General features: G+C 42.6%; 2 protein-coding genes across 7 annotated transcripts in view; one reads left to right on the forward strand and one right to left on the reverse strand.

The window, feature by feature from the left end:
- The window catches only part of TARBP1 (tRNA guanosine 2 -O-methyltransferase TARBP1), a 91,376-nt gene extending 78,791 nt beyond the window's left edge, over positions 1-12,585 (forward strand). For 2 of the 4 annotated variants that reach the window (XM_074990150.1, XM_074990149.1), the window contains 7 exons: positions 2,621-2,817; positions 5,492-5,573; positions 7,293-7,464; positions 7,753-7,944; positions 9,563-9,687; positions 11,218-11,354; positions 11,845-12,584. In XM_074990150.1, the coding sequence (XP_074846251.1) occupies positions 2,621-2,817; positions 5,492-5,573; positions 7,293-7,464; positions 7,753-7,944; positions 9,563-9,687; positions 11,218-11,354; positions 11,845-12,010 (1,071 nt within the window). In that variant the 3' untranslated portion in view covers positions 12,011-12,584. Of the gene's footprint in view, positions 1-2,620; positions 2,818-5,491; positions 5,574-7,292; positions 7,465-7,752; positions 7,945-9,562; positions 9,688-11,217; positions 11,355-11,844 lie in introns of all 4 variants that reach the window. The other 2 variants (XM_074990148.1, XM_074990151.1) reach the window with 2 other exon arrangements.
- A 1,347-nt stretch (positions 12,586-13,932) lies between these two features.
- On the reverse strand, positions 13,933-18,132 carry COA6 (cytochrome c oxidase assembly factor 6). Of its 3 annotated transcripts, none has more exons than XM_074990155.1 (3): positions 18,114-18,132; positions 15,790-15,941; positions 13,933-14,663 (listed from the first exon to the last, which is right to left on the reverse strand). In XM_074990155.1, exons 2-3 carry the CDS (start codon positions 15,937-15,939, stop codon positions 14,568-14,570), a joined length of 246 nt encoding a protein of 81 aa, XP_074846256.1. In that variant the 5' UTR covers positions 15,940-15,941; positions 18,114-18,132; the 3' UTR covers positions 13,933-14,567. The 3 variants fall into 3 exon arrangements, with proteins under 3 accessions (XP_074846256.1, XP_074846255.1, XP_074846254.1); XM_074990154.1 differs by lacking the exon at positions 18,114-18,132 and adding an exon at positions 17,922-18,099; XM_074990153.1 differs by lacking the exon at positions 18,114-18,132 and adding an exon at positions 17,961-18,099 and having other exon boundaries at positions 13,938-14,663.
- Between the last annotated feature and the right edge of the window lie 4,630 nt (positions 18,133-22,762).

Consider the following 22,762-nt stretch of genomic DNA (forward strand, 5'->3'; position numbering starts at 1 on the left):
TGCCACGTGGTGGGAAATGGACATGGCAGGGATCCATCCCCCCCAAGGCCCCTCTGGCCCCACCACCCCACTCACCGAGCCCAAGGCTGTGCCAGCCCCCCCCCAGCCCCCTACCTCGTCATTCCAGTCCTAACCCCAGCCCCGCCTCGCCCCGCCCCGCCCCGCGGTGGTGGTCTCCCATGTGGTACGAGGGGCTCATGAGGCCACCATGGGTCACAGCCCACAACCCCCACCCCTGAGTGATCCCCCTCCCCCAATTCAGATGCCCCCTCCCCATTTGAAATGAGAAGCTATATGTTAAAACTTATATTTTTATTGCACGTATATTTTTGGGGTAAGATTGTTTCCACACCCGTGTGTCGCTCCTTGGGGGTTGCTGCTGGGAGAGTACAGTGGGAGAGGGGCATGCCAGGACAGTAACCTCCCCCCAGCCCCAGGGTGGCCTGGGGACAGTCACAGGAGGCTGTGAGCAAATGCCTCCCAAATGTGCATGCCATTGGCGTGCACCTGCCAGTTGTGGGCTTCTTGTAACAGCCCCTTTCCTCAGGCACCCAACCCTGGAGGAACTCCTCCTCCCTCCTCTCCACCAAGTTGTGCAGAGCGCAACATGGGGCCACAACCATGGGGATGGCCTCCTCCCCCCAGTCTAGCATGTGAGGAGGTACTGGAACCTCCCCTTCAGCCGGCCAAAGGTGAGCTCAATGGTATTTCTCACCCAGTTGAGGTGGGCATTGAAGGCTTCCTGTGTGGTATCCAGGTGGCCTGTGTAGGGCCTCATGAGCCACAGGAGGAGTGGATATGCTGCATCCCCCCGATGCAGAGGGACATCTGTGTATCTCCCACAGCCAGCTCCCAGTGGGGGATTCAGGTGTCCTCCTCCATCCTGCAGAAGAGGCTGGAATTCCACAGCAACTGTGCCAAAGGCGTCTGGCCTGACCACTTGACATATGTCCAGGAAGTGGCCTTGGTGGTCCACTAGGGCCTGCATGACCACTGAGTGGTACCACTTGTGGTTTATGAAGCTGCCCACACTGTGTTCTAGGGCCCGGATGGGGACATGTGTGCCATGTAGTGCTCCAAAACAACTGGGGAAGCCTGGGTGCTGGAAGCCAGCCGTGAGGGTGTCCACATCGTGGATTCAGATGAGCCTCTGTAGCAGGGTCTTGTTGATGGCATGTACCACTTGCGGGCAGAGAAGACAGGACACGGCCCTGAGTCACTTGGGGTGTGTGGCACACCTGGGACCCCGGGAGCTTCACAGACCCCTCCCCGCTCCCCTCCTACCCCCTGCCGCCTGTTCCCTGTGCCTCTCCCTCTCCCTCTCCCCCTCCCCATGCAGCCTGAGGCTGCCGTACCTGCATCAGGATAGCTCCAACAATGGGTTTCCTGACCATGAATTGATGTCCCACGGAGTGGTAGCGGTCGGGTGTCCCCAGTTTCCATACTGCTATGGCCATCTTATTCTTGAGGGTGAGGGTGTGCCGCTCGTTCATGTCCTGTCTTCGTGGGACAGAGGCGAGCCTCGGGCACAGCTTGAGGAAGGTGGCCTTCTGCATTTGGAAATTCCGAAGCCAGTGGCGGTCGTCCCATTGCCCCATGACTTGACGGTCCCACCAGTCATTGCTGGTGGGATACCGCTGGACTCGTTGGTGCTCCTGACGACGGGAGGCTTGCTGGGGTACCGGAGCCATGAGGTCGTTGTCTGTAGGGTCCTCCTTGGGATCATCCTCCCAGATGTGGTGGAAGACCCCCATGAGGAGCCAGGGGTTGTGAGAGCAGCAGCTGCCCCTCGTCCCAAGCCATCCGAGGCACCGGTTAGAGGCTGCCCTACCATGCTGTCATGTGTCACCGGCTGGCTCTGTGAGATCTAGCTGTGGTCCCTGTAGGCACTTAGCTGTGTCCAACAGGGCTCTGCCAGTCTTGCCTCACTCAGGGACTGTGACCGAGCATGGGGCCCTTTAAGTGTGCATGGATCCAGCACAGCTGGAAGGACTTGCCCTTCATGCACATCACGCTTCTGGGGTTAACAGGCTCCCTCTGTCAACAGGTCTGGTGCCGTGTAAATGCTCTCTTTAACGTGTGGCTGTTCTCTGTTGACAGATGTTTTCCCAAGGTAATACTGCTGACAGTGCTATCTGTGGGCAGAGGGTGCCCATGTAGACGAGTCACTGTGTAATACAAATAGTAAATAGTATTTTGCTGTGTTTACAACTGACAGTCAACATGAAGTGTAAATATTTATAGATAAGAGCTGTATTTGTTTTTTCAGTAAGCTAATTAAGCAGAACAGGAGCAAGCTACTCTCATTCTGGAATAAGTGTCAACAGGTTTCTGAATAGCTCCTTGTATACACAAGCTTGTGGTTCTGAGATACATGAACTGTTCCATTTATGTCAGTGCCTCCCAGAGTGCCTGATTTGTTTACCTAAAGGGTCTATATGTGTGGAGCTTTGTGGCTCCTTGGGGCTCTGGTTCACCGTTTGGGTATTTCAGGGCTGTCCATTGTAGTAGAACACCAGGCAGTGTTCTTATCTCACCGTCTGAAACTATTTCCTATGCTCAGCAGGAGCCAAATGCTGTGATGAATCAAAAATGTAAAAAATATTTTTTTCTTTTCTAGAAATCAATTCTGAAGAAAGCCCTTCTTGTTGTTCTGCAGTGGTGTTTCAACCACAATTTCAGCGTTCGACTTTATGCATTAGTAGCTCTCAAGAAAATCTGGCGCATGTGCAAAGCATTGTACGTGGAAGAATTTGAAGCTTTGACACCAGTTATTGAGTCGAGTCTTCATCAAGTGGAAAACATGCATTGTGCAGGGTTAGTAAAATTCTTCTGATTTAGAACGCTGCTCTGCCATCTATTTTTGCTGGTTTTCAGAGGTGTGTCATTGGTAGTGTCTAAGGACCTTCTTAAACCACTTACCTAATCTTGTCAAGTAGCACTTGATAATCTTTTTGATTTTGATGTTTCATCTGTTTAAGTAGAGCTCTTAGAAATGGGATTTAAAGGCATGTTATCAGCAGATGAAATGATAGAAAACATCCATCATTCTGTGTGTTTCAGAATTAAAAGGTTTCATTTAATTTGAAGCCTTACTAGAAAGTTCTGCATTTACTTGATAATTACATTGCCTGGTTGAAAATAGGAGCAGTGTGACTATCTGCAGTGTGATGGAGATAACCTTAGGCTTAGGAAACAGGGCTCATAACTTTTGTTGTCCTTGTCCTGAATTTTCTCATCTTGCCTCCCAGATTGAAAAACAAAGTTTATTATCCAATAAATCTATCGTAAATGTTTACTTTTACACCTGGCATTGCAAACTGGGGCTAGTTTTTCAATATAACATCTTCACAAAGTACTCATGTTTGAATGTTTAACAGATTCAACAGTTTTTCAGCATATTTGAATATCTTGGCTGATTTATAAAGAAATGCCAGTACTTGTATGCCTCTGTGTTTTAGTTACAGTTGAACTATTATTTTATGAATTTATTGAAGATTGAACATCTCAGAATTACAGTAGGTATAGTGTATAAATTGCAGAATGAAGCACTGTATACCCTTCTTGTTGATCAAATCGCTGAAGAACCATTTTCAGTTCATTAAAGGCATTGGACTATTAAGGGACATTGACTCATTCTTTGTCAACATCTCTCGTGTTGTATGCCATTTTGTTTTCTTCCCATGGAAGAAGAATGGTTCGTATAAATGGCTATGTATAAGATTGGTATTCATAAAAAATCTGGGTTATTCTGTACTTAGTTTAAAGGATCATTTATAGAGGAGATTCATGATCAAAGTGTGATGTTTAGTGAGCACAACAGAGTCCTTGCCAGGTGTAAGATCACATCTCAAAACCTACAGTGAAAAGGTTGGCATGTTACTAACTCTGCTAATAATCTGTTGATGTGATGTAGTGGGGGATAGGAGTGTGTATGTGTGTGGTTCACAGAGGGTGTGGGGCTCCTGCTGAGGGTAACCTTGGCAACCAGGTGACACCACTGTACTGCAGACAAAGGGGGAGGTGGAGCCTGAGGGGTTTGAATTGGAGCTGGGAATTGGAAAGCAGTTAGTCTGGGTTGGGAGAGACAGAGAGACAAAGGAGGGGGCAAGGCCCTGGCTCCGAGGGACCCTTGGGGCCTCCTCTCCCCAACATGAATTGGAATGACTGTCTCTGCCTGCTGTACTGACTCTGTACGACGCTGTGCCCTGTTGGCTAATAAACCCGCTGTTCTCCTGCTGAGTGAGAGTCACTCCTGCCTGTGGATGGGGTGCAGAGTTTGGGGACCCCTGAACCCCATTACACTGGTGTCAGCAATGGGATCATTCATACGCCACATCTAAATAAATGTGTGCAGATGTGGGTCTTTTTATCTGCCAAGACTTGCAAAATTAGGATCCACCTGCAAATATTTATAGTATCATTGAAACCTGAAGAAATAAAATGTTGACTGCTGCTTTCTGCTGTTTCAAATGTTTGTAATTTAACTAACTATGGCAAGAGAAGGAAAAGGTTGAAATAATACAGACATTCATTATCTATTATTTTTTTCAGTGTACTTATTTGTAATTACATTGACATGAACACTCCTCCCTTTACTGGTTTGGGGTCATATGTTAGTTTGCTTAATTTTTCATTCATCTCTATTGTGATCATTCACAAGTCCTCTTAGGGTATGTCTGTACTTATCGGGAATTTGATGTGCCACAATTGATTTTCCAGAATTCGATTTTACCACGTGGGCAGACACAGCAAAATTGATCTCTTTGGGTTCAGCCATTGACCCTGGTGCTCCATGCTATCTATCGTGTTTAGTAAGGGCCATTGGCAGGAGGCTGAGGAGCCCCAAACTACACTAAGGCAGAAAGTAGATTCTGATACATCGATTTTAGCTACACTAATGGCGTAGCTAGAATTGCTTGTCTGGGATCAACGTTTTTCTCTAGTGTTGACCAGGACTTAGTCTGAGTTCCTGAGAGAACATTTGTTTCCCTACTGTGAGATGCCTATGTGTCTTTCCCCATCAAACATAGTTATCTTAGTTACCATAATTCAAAGGGATATGTTCCTTCCTGGAAACAAACTGAATTTATTTCCGGTACGTTATATTAAATTAAATTAAATATATGGAGATACACACTCATAGAACTGGAAGGTACCCTGGGAGGTCATCAATTCCAGTCCCCTTCCCTCTTGGCAGGACTAAGTGTTATCCCCCACCCCTTTTTTTTTATTCCTCCTATTTTGCCCAGATCCCTAAATGGCTCCCTCAAGGATTGAATTTACAGCCCTGGGTTTAGCAGGCCGATGCTCAAACCCTATCCATATTCATAATTATGAGTCTTTAGTGGTGAATGTATATTTAAAGTAGTCCTTTCCCATTAATGTAGTATATAGTTTATACATTTAGATGAGAATGCTGTACTGTCAGACTATAATATGTCAATACGTAGAATTTTGGTGTATCTTACTATATCTTTGCAATGCATAGGAATGCTAGAAAAAATTGGCAACGAATCCAAGATAATTTCTTCTTTGCATCATTTCATCCCCTGGAGGATTACAGTCTAGAGGCAAGTACAAAATACTGTATATAAAGGTCAGTGATTTTTCACTGCTTTGTTGCTGGTTTTTGTAATTTGGACATTGCTGTGCTGCATGGTAAATTATGACCAGTTGTAACTGATTTTTGAATGCCATGAAAAATGACTTCATAAAATTATGCTGCATGTTAGAAGAAAACAGAGATATTTGGATTCAAGTGATTTTTAAAATTAATTTTTATTGTAATCATGGCTAGAAAATTAATTGATTAAAAAGAAAACCCAGGAATATAGCAGTGTATTATAAACGTTATTCATTAATCTAGAGGAAGCAGACAAGAGAACTTGTTAGCAGTTGTACTTGTTGCTCAGTCAGTTGATTGCATATTTGGACTCCTACAACTTTTGTCACCCATCTTCATAATTTTCATTCCTGTCATTCTTGCACTTTTTCTGTGATGTGCTGGCAAATGGCATTTTGAAGTGGCTTAGCTAAAGTGCTTACTTTCTGTTAATTAAAGACACAGTAATGCATTGAAGTCAGACACATCAATTACTCATTCTCCTCAGCTTCATCACCATGGCTCAGAATAACGGGAAGGCTGAGTGTAATGAGAAGAAGAGAAAGAAATGCAAAATAAATGTGAGGATGAAAATCTGGAGTAGAGTGGGTAAAGCAGAAGAGAAGCAAGAATGTGGAAAAAGGCACAGCTATCTTGGGGGGAGACGGGGAAAGCACTTCCTCTCAGAATTGAAAATTTGCTTTATTTGTCCCGCTGTTGATTGAGGGGAAAGTACTTGCTTTTCATATGTATTATGCAAGAGTGCAAATTTGGAGAGTCTTCTATACTTGAGCATCTCAGTCGATAAAATAATTGTTTGTGTATTCCGTGCATCCATGCTGTTGGCGATCAATTAGTTTTCTAAATATCTTAATAATTTTGTTATGGCTGAGTTAATTTTTATAAATCACTCAAGCTAGGACTGCAGTATGTTCTAGAACAGTAATAGGAAAGCCATTGAATGAACAACATTCTTGCTTCTTTGGAGTCCAGATTGTGTGTGCTCATTTCTTTCAGGAGGATTCAACTAAAATCACCAGCTTAATTTTCCTGTAGACTACATGTTCACAAATTGCTCCAAAGAGGGAATCTTGGTTTTTTTTCCAGTTCTAAACTAATGTGAAGTTATTGATTGTACCAACAGATGGGAGGGGGGGCAGGGGGAGTAGGCATAACATTCCATTGATTTAGTACAACCAATCACTGAAAATGAAAAAAGGTTTGGAATTCTGATATGCAGTTTTCTATTTCTGATCCTCTTTTCTCCTCCCCTTTTCACCCCATGTTTTGTATTTTGGCTAGTTACAGGTTATGTTTAGGAGTTAGCATTTGGTTGCCATTCATGAATCTTTGCTGAGGCATAAGGTTACAGTGTATGTCTGAGTTCATTTACTGTTTCTAGCCTCTTTTAACAAACAATTTTTAATATTAGAAAAGTTGTACACTAGGAGGATTTTCTAGTATGATATTTGTAAAGATCTTTTCTAAGATTATTGCTTTGGTAGGGCTTTTTAGTATTAAGTATATTTTACTGTATTGCACCAGGTGATGCATATTCAAACAGGTAAGTAATATCTTATGATAGATAAAATAGTTGTAATATAAAATAATGCTGACTATAATTTATTCTCTCTCTTAAAGTTTATTTTTCTGAGATCATCCTAAAAGTTGTCTTATTACATTGCAGACAATATTTTACACCCTTCCCCGCCTTTCAGAACTTGTTGAAGATGAATGGATCCCCCTCTGTAAATTTACTAGATACACTGAAATTCCGTTGCCTGCAGCATTTCTTTGGCTCCATTCTCGAACTGAACTTCTTAATCTAAAACCAAGTGACTGGTCTCAGCAAGATATGGGTAAAATATAAATTAATATGTATTTTGATCTAAAGTTAATTATTTGGATTTGGTAATAGCAATATATTTTACCAGTACTTGTTCTGTTAAACATAATTGCTCTGCTGCTGAGCATATAGTCATGCTGCTCTATCAGCATAATGTATACACATTGATGATAGTATGGGACACTAGTAGTTTCAGAGAAGTATCACTTCAGTACTCCAGTAAACAGTAATTCCTAAACAGTTTCATTATCATGATGATATTTTCCACATCTAAATAACTAAACCTAACACTTCTACTAAGGTTCAGAATTAGTTGAAATGGATAACCAATCAGAATGGACAGATGTTCAGAAGAAGATCATCCCTTGGAAAAACAGTAGTCCTGATTTAGACCTGGACCTGGTGTTTCAGGACCGTGCAGCTAAACTTGGTAAATCAAACAGCAGATTGATTGTTGTGGCTTCCCTTATTGATAAACCCACCAATTTAGGAGGTAAGATTGAATGTATATTTTTAATTTTTTATTTGAGCAAGTGAATTAACTTGTAACTGAAATAACTGATTTTAATTATGATTTAAATCAATAAGCAGGAAACCTTGATTTCAGTAGTCAGTTTAAGGCTTATTTTGCATTTGCATTTTAGTTATTTTCCTAAAGAAAGGTTGGTTATCATTGATTGGTATAATTTGGTATTTATTTTTTTTTTGCTAATCATGAAAATATGCTAAATCTACGTAATTTAAGCAGCTGTGTAGCTCAGCGTATATTTATTCAGTCTTAATCTCTACACCTTTTAGTTATAATGATGAAAGAATGACATTTATTATTTGATGGATTTTTTTTTACTTGTGATTTGTGTTAAACTGGATTTTGATTGGAAATTGGAATTAAATTTAAAAAATATAAAAAGGTATGTTTTAGTTTGTTTTATTAGTTAAAAAAAAATTACCCTACATGTGCTGCATACATAAGAATAGTATGTTTAGCAAAACTTGTTTTGCATTTAAAACACCTGATTTATCAAACAAAATATTATCTTTAGTTTATTAATTGAACTGATTGTTTCTGGCCACTATATTGTTTGGGATCTATTGCAATCTCATCCTCTCACATCTGGTTTTTATTCATAAATTAGAAGAGGAAAATAAGCTTTCCTGTGATCATTTCTCAACTTTGAGCTAGTCATTGAACTGAATTAGTTGATTAAACTGAAATGAAAAAGACAGAGAGAGAAAAGGACTTCATCTTCTGCCAACCACTTGTGCCCCCCCCCCCGCACAAGGGATACCCAGGACATCCCATTTAGTATAATAAAAAATTGAAACATTAGTTTTCTTCCAGTTTCCTCAAACTTCTCTCGTCCTCCAGGACCTCCTGAAAATCAACATTAATGTTCCAACAAGCTCTTTTAAAGTTCTTTGCTTCAGGTTGTGTAGAACTGCTTATTTAAAAACTTCTAACTATGGTGGTTTCTGTGTAGCATCCTCCTGAGATACTAGTAGAATGGAAAAGAGTGCAATCACCATGAGACTCCCATGATCTGCTTTTTTCCCCAAATACTGAAGAGAAATATTTATTGAACCACCTGCCTTTTCTGAAGGTGGTTCAGTAAATATTAATAGTTCTGCCATTTCCATTTGGTAATGAACCAAATACCATTGTGAGTATTCTCTTTATTCCTAGTATAGTTATAAAACACCTTATTGTTGCTATCTCTATCACTTGTGTGTATGTAATCCAAATTCAAACATATGTGCTGAGACACTGCACTGTTATGTCATTAGAAGTAAATACTGCAGAACACTTTATAGGACATGGTGATACAGGTGGGTTTGTTTTGTTTTGTTTTGTTTATTATTATTGATGGCTCATGGAAGGCATTTTCATTTTTTCTGCCGAAAATTGAAATAAGAGTGTGTTGATTTGGAACACGTATGAAAAGCACTTGGAAATAACCAAGTTGACTAAACACAGAGGGTTAAAGAGACAAATGTTTATATTCTTGGGTCATATTTGTTCTCAGATTGTCTTCTCTTTTTTATGTGGTTGAATACCTTAGTTTTGCTGCTTAAAGCAGTCTTTATATTTTAAATCTTGTGTTTATTTGTAGGTTTGTGTCGTACAAGTGAAATATTTGGGGCATCTGCTTTAGTTGTTGGCAGTCTTCATTACATAAATGATAAACAATTTCAACACCTCAGTGTTTCTGCGGAACAGTGGCTTCCTCTTGTTGAGGTAGGTTGAAAAAGTATTTTAGCTGCTTACTTGAAAGGAGTACAGTGTATGTAAATAAGTCAAACTTATGCCCCAAGTGAAGAATCTCAGGGTTTTTTAATCTTTTCTCAAAAATTAACTACCAGTTTGGCCAAGTGCCTACTTCTCTCTTTCATAGTAGTATCAAGGTATTTCTGCATTAGCCTACTGCTTTTGAAAGTCCTTGTAACAGTTTTTAAAAGGTTAGCTTGCTGATTAATTTTAGTGTTAATGAAGCAGATTGTACTACTACCCTCTTGTTTTATAGCATAGTCTGACTATAGTATTTTACAGCTGGTGATTTTACATTGGAATTTGAAATTCTTTTATAAAACTTTTTGTGATTCATTTGCATATTATTAATCTCATCTTGTTGAGTTCATTACTTTTAGTTGACATGAGAATAATCAATCACACAACCTGCCTGACACCAATTTAAAAGATAGATTTCAAAGCCTGTGTGTGTGTGTGTGTGTGTGTGTGTGTGTGTGTGTGTGTGTGTGTGTACACACACACCTCCATTTTCAATCTCTGGAAAACTGTATTTTTGATGTAAGTGAAATTCTCTGTATTTACATGACGTTGTCAATCCTTTAAAATTGTTGTATGGCTTTGTAATTAGCAAAACTTTCCCCCTCAATGACATATCAGACCTGCTTTTAAGCATTTTCTCCACCCATCCTATTCAGGACACTATAGTAATGATAAATTTTACACTGCTTGTGAGGCTTGGTCTCTGATAAGTATCTGACAAGTTAAGACTATAAATATAGGAAGAAGGGGGGAAATGAAATAATGTATGCCAAGGTCCCAGTCAGAGGTATCACACAAGCATACTCAGAGGAAGCTTACGTACACATCAGCTAATCACTGGAGAGTTCCAGAAAAGGATTCCAGGGTAAATAATAATTTTCCTTTGTTATTATATGTAAAAAGGATTGTTTCATATATAGACAAGTTCATGACGGACTAAATGCAAAGCCTCATCCCAAGTTCCTGACCAAAGTAGTTTTGAATTCCATCTGAACCAATTTATTCATCTCCCAGTTCCTCATTCAGCTCTCCAGGCAGCTGAACTTCATATGCTTGACAAAGTATGGGCATTGTCACACTACTTTAATGGGACCACATCTTTCAGGAACACACACGGCCATTTTGTGAACACCTTTTACTGACTTCTTCCTAAAAAGAGTATTTATAATGAATTGTAAATATAAGCCCTGACACCACCAGCTCTGTTACATTTTTGATCTGCAGTAACACTCCCATATGATGATAGTGAATGGATCCAGTGAAACATATGATTTGTCTTATATGGGTATCTGTGAAGCCCAAAGCCTTAATGTGTTTCTTTATATTACCAATTACCAGTCTGAAAAAAATGAGTTTAATATTTTTCTTCTGAATGTTCTATTTTTAGCTTCAGAAATGCATAAAAGATTTCTATGGTAATGTATTTTATATACAAAAATTTAAATATTTTTACATTTCCCCCCTATTCTTAACGTGCAGGTGAAACCACCTCAGCTTGTTGATTATCTACAGCAAAAGAAAACTGAAGGCTACACTATAGTAGGTGTGGAGCAAACTGCTAAAAGTTCCAACTTGACAGAATACTGCTTTCCAGACAAATCTTTGTTACTGCTGGGGTAAGTTACAATCTGTAGGTGTAATTCCTATACTTTCAAGCTACCCTTCCTGGTGATCGGCAGTTTAATTTGAAAATCAAGGGATGTTGGTGGAAGAAGAGAGATGTTATATAATAATATTTCTCTTTCACTTGCCATGAAAATTTGAAAATATTGAACTCCCTCGATCAAATATTAGTCTTGAAGAGGGTGTTATAATGCTGGTCTCTGTAGCTCATGTGAAGGCATCACACCCTGGAACTATTCCTTGTCTAAGGGTTCTTGGAAGGTCTTTAGAGCCCAATAATGTTAACTTAGCTCAGCCGCAGGATGGATTGTACTGGAAGCAACTAGTAAGGGCTTTTTGCTACTGTAGATAATGATTTGGTTTTTTTTCCCCCTGTAGTGAGACACTCAGGTTTCTCCAGGCAGGTGCACATTGGAGACAGCATGAAATAATTCTTTTCTGGGTGAAAGGAGTAAAACATCTTCTTAATTTTCTCCTTCTTAGAAATGAACATGAGGGAATCCCAGCAAATCTGATTCAGCAGCTGGATGTTTGTGTGGAAATTCCCCAGCAGGGTATAATTCGATCACTGAATGTTCATGTAAGTGGAGCATTGCTGATTTGGGAGTATACAAGGCAACAAATGATCAAGGAAAAACAACTGAAGTAACTACAAGAGTCTTGTGCCTTATTTGTAATTCAGCTTGATGGCTTTTTATGGTGCTGAACTATGTTTTTAAACACATGGAATAATTAAAGACTCAGGGTGAATGTGATGTTTTTAAATTTTGCATGTCTTATAACTTGTGTAATACAAAAATGTTTTAAAATGCCTTAATGTAGTATCCTATTGTATACAACTGTTTTATTGGTAATAAATAGTCTTGTTTGTATTACTTACTTATGTGTTGCTCTCTTACTGTAGTGTAAGCAACTAGAGTTAACTGACTTTTCTCCCCTTGAACACTCCTTTCAAAATGTATGTCATTCTGGTCACAACATCTATAGTTAAGGTTAAAGTGGTTTTCCATTTACATGCTCATACTCATGATTCACACTTTTGTGTGATTTGTGGTAAGGTACTGTTAGCTTTCTGCAGTATCTGGATAAGTGGACTTGAAATTGTGCAGCTGGCTTAAGTGAATTTAAAAACTGTCATTAAGTAGGAAGCTTCTAATATTTTTTGTGATGGTCTTTTCACATTAGATTTGTTTTACTCTCTTCTTTATCATGTTAGCTTGCCAAATTTTGTTTTAAATAAAGTAAAATAATACTTTATGTTCAGACCGAAAGGTTTCAAGGTTATCTTTATTTGAAGCAGGAAGGGAGAATTTTTTGGGTTGAGGGGCCACCCTGATCTACAGAAATATCAGTTTGGGGCCTCACAAATACAGGCAATGCCTCAAAAAAATAAAGCCACCCCCCTACCCCTCACTATGTGGCCCCTACTTGAGACGCCTCACTCTCCTGGTGCTCCAGCCCCACTGGGCTGGGGAGGCAAGAGCACGGAAAACAAAGTTTCAGGGCTTTCCACCTGCTAGATTAACTCTTTTGGGGTCCTAGGGTTAGATTTTATGAGTGCCCCCTCCCCAGGTTCTGGGGTGAAGCTAAAAATGAAGGGTTCAGTGTGCAGGAGGGGGCTGCCAGAGAGGGGGGATAAGGATGGGGGTGGGGTCTGGCTGGGAGGTAGAGTGCAGGCCGGGCTGGGAAAAAGTACAGAAGCAGTCTGAACAAGGGGTGGCCGGAAGGGTGAGAGTATGAGCAAGAGGGAGGATGCAAGAATGGACGATGGGTGGGAGAGGAGCTTACCTGGCTCAGTGCTTCTGGCCACTCCCATTGGCCTGAATTGGCCAATGGGAGCAGTAGATAAACTGGAGGGTTTATCTACTCTACAGAAGCAGTTTCCAGTGTTGCATTCCCTTAGCTGGGAGAAGGGGGAGCAGCAGCATGGGGATCTGTGCTTTTTTTTCTTTTCTCCCCAAGCCAGATATGGTCAATGGGGCTGCCTCCCTCCCCCCAGCAGGCAGCTGCTGCTGGGGAAGAAGGCAACAGGGCTGGAATGACAGCCCAGGGAGGAAGGCACAAGCCTCACGGTAGTAAACTCAATGCTTGTAATTTATCAGGGTGAATTGGACAGGAGTAGACCCCTTGTTCTACTACAAAAGACTTAATTTAACACAGGGGTCTCAAATTCCCAGTTGGAGCTGCAGGGAAGTGGAATGAGTGCGTTCACCTATTGCACTCTGGTTCCCCATGGCTCCTGTTGCCACAGCAGCCTGGGGGAGCCTGCTATCTCCCTCCTCCTGCATAATCTGCAAGGTGTTGTCCCCCGGGAAAGAGGATGCCAAGGAAAGGAGAGGAGGAGTAACGATAGGAAGGGATAGGGCTTCAGGGATGGTAACAGGCCAGATTGCACAACTGCGCCAGCTGGGGATGGCCCCTGGGCCAGGAGTTTGCGAGCTCTGCTTTCAAGCCTTTTTCATTGCTGATTTGGAAAATAGCATTACAAAACAGCCACTATTGTCTCGATCTCATTGATGATAAATCTTTACTGAAGCAAATTCACTGTGAATAAAAGAGGAGTGGGGCATATTATCATTATCAAATTATACACATGGGGACATAAGAAATCACACATGTACCACTGTATTTTTTCCTAACATACTGGTGACATACTAATAATTAAAGTGTTCAACTACCTTAGTGGCATAGGAATCTCAACTATTATTGTGCAGAAATTTATAAAAATACCTCAATAAAGATCTGCCACACCAGAAATGGGCTGCACTGATTTGTACAAAATTTTGAAAGAATTAGGGAGTATAGCTGCTCACTTACACTGACATTATCCTCAGAGCTGGGGAGAAGGCAGGAGCTTTTTAGAATAGTTCACTTGCATAGAAACTCTTAAAACAGTTTAATAGTCTCTCTCAAATATAAATTTAATTTAGTGCATTAATGTCTGGGAAGAATTGCTTTTTGTCCCAGATCCACAATAAATTCAGGTACAGGAAAAATTTTGCCATATTTCTTTGATATACATTACAGTCAGTCGTCTTAGTTTACTGGTCTCATAAAAATGAGGCATTTCAACAAAAAAGCATGATGAATTTCTAGTGACCCAGTGTAAGTTACCAGTTTCTTTTAACTCAAGGAACTCTTGTCATATTTCAGTCCTTCTCTTCCTTAAGATTATTCTTTCGTTGTGTTCATAAGTTGATGCCCAACTATGACTCTTCATTAGTTCCAGGAGGCTGATATTCTCCTGCTTGAAGCTGTTCTTTGTATTTTAAAAAGTCTCTTCTTTTGTCAAAGTATTTTACCTGTTTTAAAAAGAAATCATTTTATGTTCATCAAAGCAAACAAGTGTAGTGTGGGATTCCAACATGAAAACTTCTCATTCACACATCACACAGGATGGAGGAAAGAACTGTCTTTGATCATTATTTAATTACACACACTTGACAAAACTGATATTGAAAAGTCCTGAATGTCAATGGTTTAGAACAGGGGTCAGCAACCACATTTTCCAGAGGAGCCATTTTTTTAAAATTTGGTAAAAAAAAAAAAAAAAAAAAAAAATTCAGTAATTCAAGAGCCACAATTCATGTAACCATGAGATGGTCCTTAAATAACATCAAACCATACTTTATGTAATCCCTATTTTAAGAGCAGCACACACAATGATTTGTAATGTGATGTGTTTACTGTACAACACTCACTGTTTATCAAAAAAAATTTTTTATCACTTTGCAATTATAGTTGCAGGAGCCACAAAAGTCCTTAAAGAGCTGCAGAATGCAGAACCCTGGTTTAGAATGTGAACTCGGTTGCTGGACCAGAAAAAATTGGAGGGAGCAGAGACTAAAATACAGGCCTCAAGGTGCCATGCAAATATATGCCTTGCCACTATTATATGAGCATTCTCCCCTTGAGGACAGCGTTTTCACCTCAGGCAATATTATCCATTAGTTTTCCTGTCTCTGGGAGCTGACAGGATGTTTCCTGAGTCGCTTTCCAGCACTATATCAAGAGAATTTCGAAAGGGTGAAATCTACTTCTCCAATTACCTCAGGGGGCAGTCTCCTGGATTTAATAATCATTCTTTTGTTTTTTCAATGTACCATTCCACAAAACATCAATAAACACTCTTTAAGAGGATGTACAAGAGTAATGCTTTGCTGGCTGTGCAGCAAAAGTTAATTATTTGTAGTGCATTGTTGACATGTTTATGCCAATACACAAAATGAGTATTTTGAAAAGATACATCATAAAAAGAAATAGAGGAAGGTGTGTCTGTTAAACAAAAAACTATTACTGTTAACTCATGAATAATGTAAATTATGGAACTACTGAAAATGCTTATATGAGCTAATTTCTTAAAACATTTTTATTACATCTCAACTGCAAAGTTACATTTATGTCTACTGAAAAGCTACTAGCACTCACCCATTGCTGTGGACACCTAGATTGAAAAGAATACCTAAGCTGCTGACACCTAGCTGCATCTTCTGTATTTTCATCTAAGCATTTCCAGTATTCATCCCTGGCTCCCCAGCAAGCCTTTCTTTCCTCCATTGATGGTGCTGACATTTTCATTACTAGCAAAATAAAATGAAAGAATTGTAAATGCCCTGTCCTTGATAAACACTTGGATCTGCCTATTGCCTCTAGGCCAGAGATTCCCAACCTATGGGTCGGGACCCAAACAGGGGTCATGATTAGATTTTAAGGGTCGCCAACAGCTCAGAGCAGCATGTGGTTCTTCAAAAAAGTCACCTGTAGCTCCTTAACGCTGCTACATCCAACAGGTCTCTTTATCTATATAGAAGCAGTTATGCATTACAGAGACAGATTCTCCACCTCTGATATTCAGTCATTCCAGGTAAGCCACTTAATAGACACTTGCACTTAGTAATTTTCACCCCACCTCCTCCCTTCCTCCATTTTGCACCCCCCCCGCCCCCACTCCATGCAGCTGATCTGTCAGTTTTCATTTTTGTTTGTATCTCCCCCACAGTCTGAGTATGGCCCCCAGACCCCAGTGTGACTCCCCCCTGCCCCTCAACCCCACCAGCTTGAGTGGGGCTCACCTAGGCTCTGAGTGTGGGATTTATGCTGCAGGAGCAGTTTTGGGATGAGGGTCTTTTCCCCACCACAACTCAGATCAACTATAACAAAATAATTAACTACAATACACATAGGCTATATCTACACTACAAGCACCTGTCGACAGGGTAATCTCAACAGAACCTCTGTCAACAGACTGCATCTGGACACAACTTGCTCTGTTGACAGAGAACTGCCAGACTGCAGTGCCCTCTGGTGCCAGAAAGCGGAATGGAAGCTCTGCAAAGAGGGCTGCCAGGCAACCAGAAGCCCTCTGTTGACAGAAGTGTCCACACTGCACTCTTCTCAACAGTACTCTGTCCAGAGATTGTTATGCCACAAAATTTTGAGGGATAATACTGTCGAGGAAAATGCAGAGTTCTGTCAAGACTTTGTCGACAAAACTCTAGCATAGACCCAGCCATAGTGTTAATAATGTATATTCCCTGCTATGAAATAAATAATATGACTATATAAATATGAGGGGGTACAATTTTATATTCTTGCCTCAGGTGCAAAATTAGCTAGTTAGGGCACTGCTTGACTCCCCTCCCCATTTCTGAGTTGCCTTGGGTCACCAAGGCTGTGTCTACACGGGCACAAATCTTCAAAACAGCCATATTTCAAAGATTACTAATGAGGCGCTGAATTGAATATTCAGCGCCTCATTAGCATTAGGACGCTTCCGGCTGCGGCGCTTTGAAAGCGCATGGCTTGGCGCAGCAACACTGGGGGTCCTTTTCAAAAGGACCCCACAACTTTTGAAATCCCCTTATCCCACTCACTGATCAGAGTAAGTTAAGCGTAACTCAAGATGGTTATGTTATTCCTGATGGATATTAATTCACCTTTGAGAGTCATTTCACTACAAGTTTCATTATTTAGAACTGATCCTTGGGGCACCCCACGTGAAACCAACTGTCAGCCATATACCAAGCCATTGACCACTACCCCTTGACCCCCCCCCCCCGTCCAGCCAGCTTTCTATCCACCTTGAAGTCTATCTAATCTTCGAAATGGCCTTAAAGTCTCAGTAATCTTCAAACTGGCCATTAGCATGGCTGTTTCGAAGATTTGTGCCTGTGTAGACACACCCCAAGTCTTCCTGAATCGTCAAAATGGGTCCCCATCTGGAAAAGGTTAGGAACCGCTGCTCTAGTCTGTTCGCGCACACAGGTGGCCTTGGTTAGTGGGAAAAGATCCAAGAACCACCAGGATCAGAGACTTTATCTGTAACAGCGTCAAATAACCTTCCGCGTCTCACAAGAAGCTGTGGAGCGCTACACTGTTTCCGTGGGGCTGTCGGGCGCAGCCAGGAAGTTTGAGCCACACCAGCTATGGACTGAAAGGCGGGCAGGTGCCCTCCCGCGGCCCAGGCAGGGGTCGCACTTTGACAAGACACACACCCACCCCCCCCGCAAATGACAAGGCCGGGCCTGCGCTCCCTCTGACGTAGGAAGCGAACCGCTCACCCGCCTTCTGAATCAGCGCCCCTTGCTGGCCCCGCGTACCTGCGGCAGGGGACTAAAGGTAACGCAATTTCCCCCACACTGCCCCACAGGCTGGCCGGGCAGGGAGCCCGGAGCACGTGTCTCCCCCGCGCCGCCAGGGGGATAACGCCGTCGCCTGCGGGCTGTCCCAAGCGCCCCCTCTCACCGGCTCACCCTCTGACCCTGCACCGGATACGGCTCCAGAGAACCGGAAGTTATGGAAGTAAATATGACACTGGGGAGGGGGCCCGAACTGTCTTAGGTGCATGCGCAGTGCAGCCGCCGCTGGCGGGGGCTGCCATTTCCGCGTTGCTAGGAGACACTTGCTCCTGGGCGGGGCGAGGGTAGTGAAGTCTCGCGGTGCGGGGGTGACTTAAAACGCGCAGCCGCTCCCCTCGCCGGGCTTGGAGAGTGTTTGGTGGCGCGTGCGCGAATATCAGGTGCTTGGGCGGTTAACGCCGGAGCCGGCAATGGCGCGGGAGGGAACGTGTCACTTGCCGGCTTGGGCGCCGCGCGCGCGGGAACCCGGGCTGGGCACGTCACAGCGCTGCGGCTCAGGTGGGGCGGGGCGGGCGGAGAAGCGGGGGAGGGGCTGTAGGCACGTGCTGGGCGCCCAGCTGAGCCGGGCCTCTCCCCACGCGTGTCTCGGGCCGCGGAGCGCTCCCTGCCCGCCCGGCTGGCGGTGGGACGTGGGGGGGGGGGGGCAGGCGGGAGCCGGCCCAACTTTTTCTATGTATTTACTGTATTATTTATCGATTGATTTATTTCTAGTTGCTACTTTCGTGTGTGGCGGGTACGTTGTACGTACACACGTGTGTGAGCCCGATGTGTTGGGAGCGTCACTGGAGCTGGTTATGTTATTCCTGGTGGATATTAATTCTGCTTTGAGAGTCATTTCACTATAAGTTTCATTGTTCGGAACTGATCGTTGGGGCACCCGACTTGAAACCACCCGTCAGCCAGATACCAAGCCATGGACCCCTCCCCCTTGAGCGCCCCCCCCCTTCCAGCCAGCTTTCTGTCCGCTTTAAAGTCTATGTATCCAATCCATAATGCCAATCCTGGTTTGCCTCGATTGGGTCCATGAGGGACAGGGCTCCCCAGCTCATTGTGGGGCACTGGTGTTGCTGCTCAAGCCATGGTGCGTCTTACATTAAGACCTGAAGGGTGTTGAGTTTAAAATAAATAAATACATAAATGAGGGTACAGAATATCATTTCATTTAATTATTTCCATGTCATGTAGGAGGTTGTTTTGTTTTTGTTGTTACAGAAGATAGATATTGAACACAGTACCATTAAATTGCTAGCTGAAATTGCTGCCAACAAAGGACACGATTTTAATCTGAAATAGGTTGACAGATATCGCAAGTAACTGTTTCAGGCCAATTGCCAGCATGGGCCCGGGATCTCAAATTAGAATCAAGCCCTTAATTTGATGTTACTCCTCTTCTGTGAGTCTGTGATCTTCCTCTAGTCTGCAAAATGTATCCTGAAGAATAGGAGAAAGACGTCCCCAGCTGTGCGTGGGTCTGTGAATGTGTATAGCGTTTGGTAAAGGACCTTGATTGACAGGTTTGGAGACTTGTGCTTATAAATAAGAGGGCCACAAGGCCCTGGAACTATAATTTAACCCTAAAATGGACAAAAATGCCCCTGAATGTAACAGAAGAGTTTAGGCAAATTCAATTCTTTCCTACTTTGCTAAGACTGGTCAATAACAACAGGGGATACGTTTTTTGTGCGCTGATGCCTGTGTAAATTGCAGCTTGACTGAGACCACCAGCTCATTTCACTTTGACCTCCCCAGCAGTCTTCAAATAATTACCACAAATATCTTTCCTATTAGTTATTCCTGAGTGGGTTTAAGCCAGTGATCAGAATGAACAAGAATTAATAAAGAGTATTTTTAGTATGAAATCTTACTCTTAGCAACATTGTAATGCAGTACAGCTTGTGAGCAGGGGTTCTAGGGGAGCCAGCTAAGCTTATGCAAGTACGGCCAAACTACAAAGAATGAGGGAGCCACTCCCCAAAGCTGGAGGTTATTCCAGCACTTAGATTTACCAAGCTAGCACAAAACAGCTTTTGTAATACTTTGAGGCTGTGTCTACACTAGAGGGTTTTGTCGACAAAACTGGCTTTTAGCGGAAAAAACCTGCAGAGCGTCTAGCTTCCCAAGGTGTTGTGTCAATAGTAAGCTGACAGAACACAGCACTTTTGGTGACAGCCTTTTCCCTCTCCCCAGGAGGAAGAACACCTCTGGTGACAGAGATCTGTTGACAAAAAGCTGATCTGGACATTCCATGGGGCCCTCTGTTAACAGACGGGGCTTCAAGGACACCAGGCAACCTCATCTGCTATGTTTCTGGTTGGCAGTTTGGCTGCAATCTGCCAACAGAAGTTTTGTCGGATCTTCTGACAAAATATTCTGTTGACAAGTTGCTGAAATCTAGACATAGCCTTAGTGATTACCCAGACACACAACGATACAGTTCACTTAAGGTAACATAGCCTTAGGCCTCCACCCAGACGCTCATGTCAGCTAAAGATTTACCGGTCCCAAAGGATCAGATACATTGTCTCCCAGGTCAATTAATATGTGAGATATTACCCCAAATACACACTTATAGCCAATTATTATTAACTTAACTAAAATTCATTAGGCAAAAGAAGAGAGAGTACTGGTTAAAAGATCAATATACATACACACGAGAATAGTTCTGAGATCAGATTCATAGAATAGCTGACAAGTATCAGAGAGGTGGCTGTGTTAGTCTGTAGCTTCGAGAACAACAGGAAGTCTTGTGACACCTTATAGACTAACAGATATTTCAGAGCATAAGCTTTCGTGGGCAAAGACCCGCTTCATCAGATGCATGAATGCGGGGGGTGGTTTCAGAGGAGTATTATAGTATAGCTGGTGAGCTTTGTAGTTGCAAACATTAGAGAATTAGTCCATAGCTATAGTCCAATATCCATATTTCAGAGTGGGATCCAGATGGGACTGTAGATGTCAAGTCTTAAAGCTTTCCCTAATAAAGAATCAAGCAGATCTGAGATATTCAGGCTGGCAGAAAAGGGCGGGGTGGAGGGAAGCGTAGTGTCTAAACATTTCAGATGACATCCCAGGGGTTCTGACCTACCATACACCTAGTTTATCTGCTATTCAGATGACTGGTGAGCTCAGCTTGACAACAAGATCACAGCTGAAATATTAGTAAGAAGTGCAGAATAGTAAAACCTATTTAACAAGTTTATTTCTGGCTTGGGAATCAGCTACCAGAGTTCCATGCTTGTACTCAGAAGAATCATGGCTTTCATTTTATAGACCAGCAGCTCGTAAACACCAAACAGTTTTGCAGTTTTAGGTAGCAGCCTAAAAAGCAGTGGCCTTTGTTTCCATGGGAACCCACAGAACTGCAATTTTGAAGAGCCTGGGCTTTTGACAGCAAGGGACAGATTTATAACAGGGGCCTGCTCCTGTCAGCAACTGAGCACTTTCATTCCTAATGATGTCAGTGGGAGCTGATAGGTGTCTAGCACTCCTCAAAACCACACCTTAAAAGTAGAGGCTAAGACTTACAAATACATAATATTTCTCCAGTAGACACACAAAAGGACTTCAGTGCCTAACTGCCACTTTAGGCACCTTAATCCCAGAATCCAGACCCACTGGGATTCACAAAATTCCTGGTCAGCTGCCACCAAATGCTGTAGGAACCTAAACTCACCTGACACCTGTATTTTTGCAGTTAACTTCCCCTAAGCACCTATATTCCTTCCTCTAAGCACGCACACTGCTGCCTCACGCCAGGCACATAAACCGCAGTGATGCACGAATTGTGGAGAAACAGACATTCTCCCGTCTACCTCAGCTGCGGGCACTGACATGGTAAACGTGCACCGGCTGGGCTCTACAAGTGAGTTTACACAACGTGCCAGGGAGCGGGAGATCCAGCTTCATAATCTTTAGCCCAGCAATTAGGTGCTTATTTGGGATGTGGGAAACCTCTTGTTCAGATCCCATCACCTCTGAAGCAAAGGCATTTAAAAAGAGGTCTGCTGCCTCACCGGTGAATACTTCAATCACAGGACTACAAGGGAGCCTGATGTGGATTTTTCTCCATTTCTGCTGTTGAATGATAGAGACGGAGGTGTGGGAAGTACCTTGAAAGGTTGTCAAGTCCAGCCCCATCTGAGACAGCATCAATCTAGATCATTCCTGGAAGGCGTTTGTCCCACCTGTTCTTAGAAAACTCCAGTGATGGGGCTCCCATAACCCCCCTTTGAAGACTAGCCTAGCGCTTAATTGAACATATCTCAACCTTTGTATTACGGTAAACTCTTGAGATACGCGCAACCAAGTTGCGTGTGTCTCAGGTTAGCGCGACCGCCGTCCCTGACAGAAGTAGGGAAACATTCTCCTGCACTTCCAGCTACATTGTTTATGCTATTGGGTGCCAACAGTGCCCTGATACTATCTACATTGGACAGACTGGGCAAAACCTTCACCAAAGAATAAATGGACACAGAGCAGACATCAAGAAACTCAATACACATAAGCTGGTCAGTGAACACTTCAGTGGAGTGGGCCATTCTGTTAAAAACCTGAGAATTTGTGTCCTGCAACATAGGGAATTTAACAGCAGATTAGAGGGTGAGATTTCTGAGTTAGAGTACATATTCAAATTTGACATATTAACACATGGTATGAACATGGACATCAACTCACGCATTACAAGGACTGCTTCCCTTTCTTTGATGCTCGTAATTATCTCAGATAGGACAATTAATATCCCCCCCATCTCTCACCCCCTTCCT

Source organism: Carettochelys insculpta, chromosome 3, assembly GCF_033958435.1.
Source record: "Carettochelys insculpta isolate YL-2023 chromosome 3, ASM3395843v1, whole genome shotgun sequence".
NCBI lineage: Eukaryota > Metazoa > Chordata > Testudines > Carettochelyidae > Carettochelys > Carettochelys insculpta.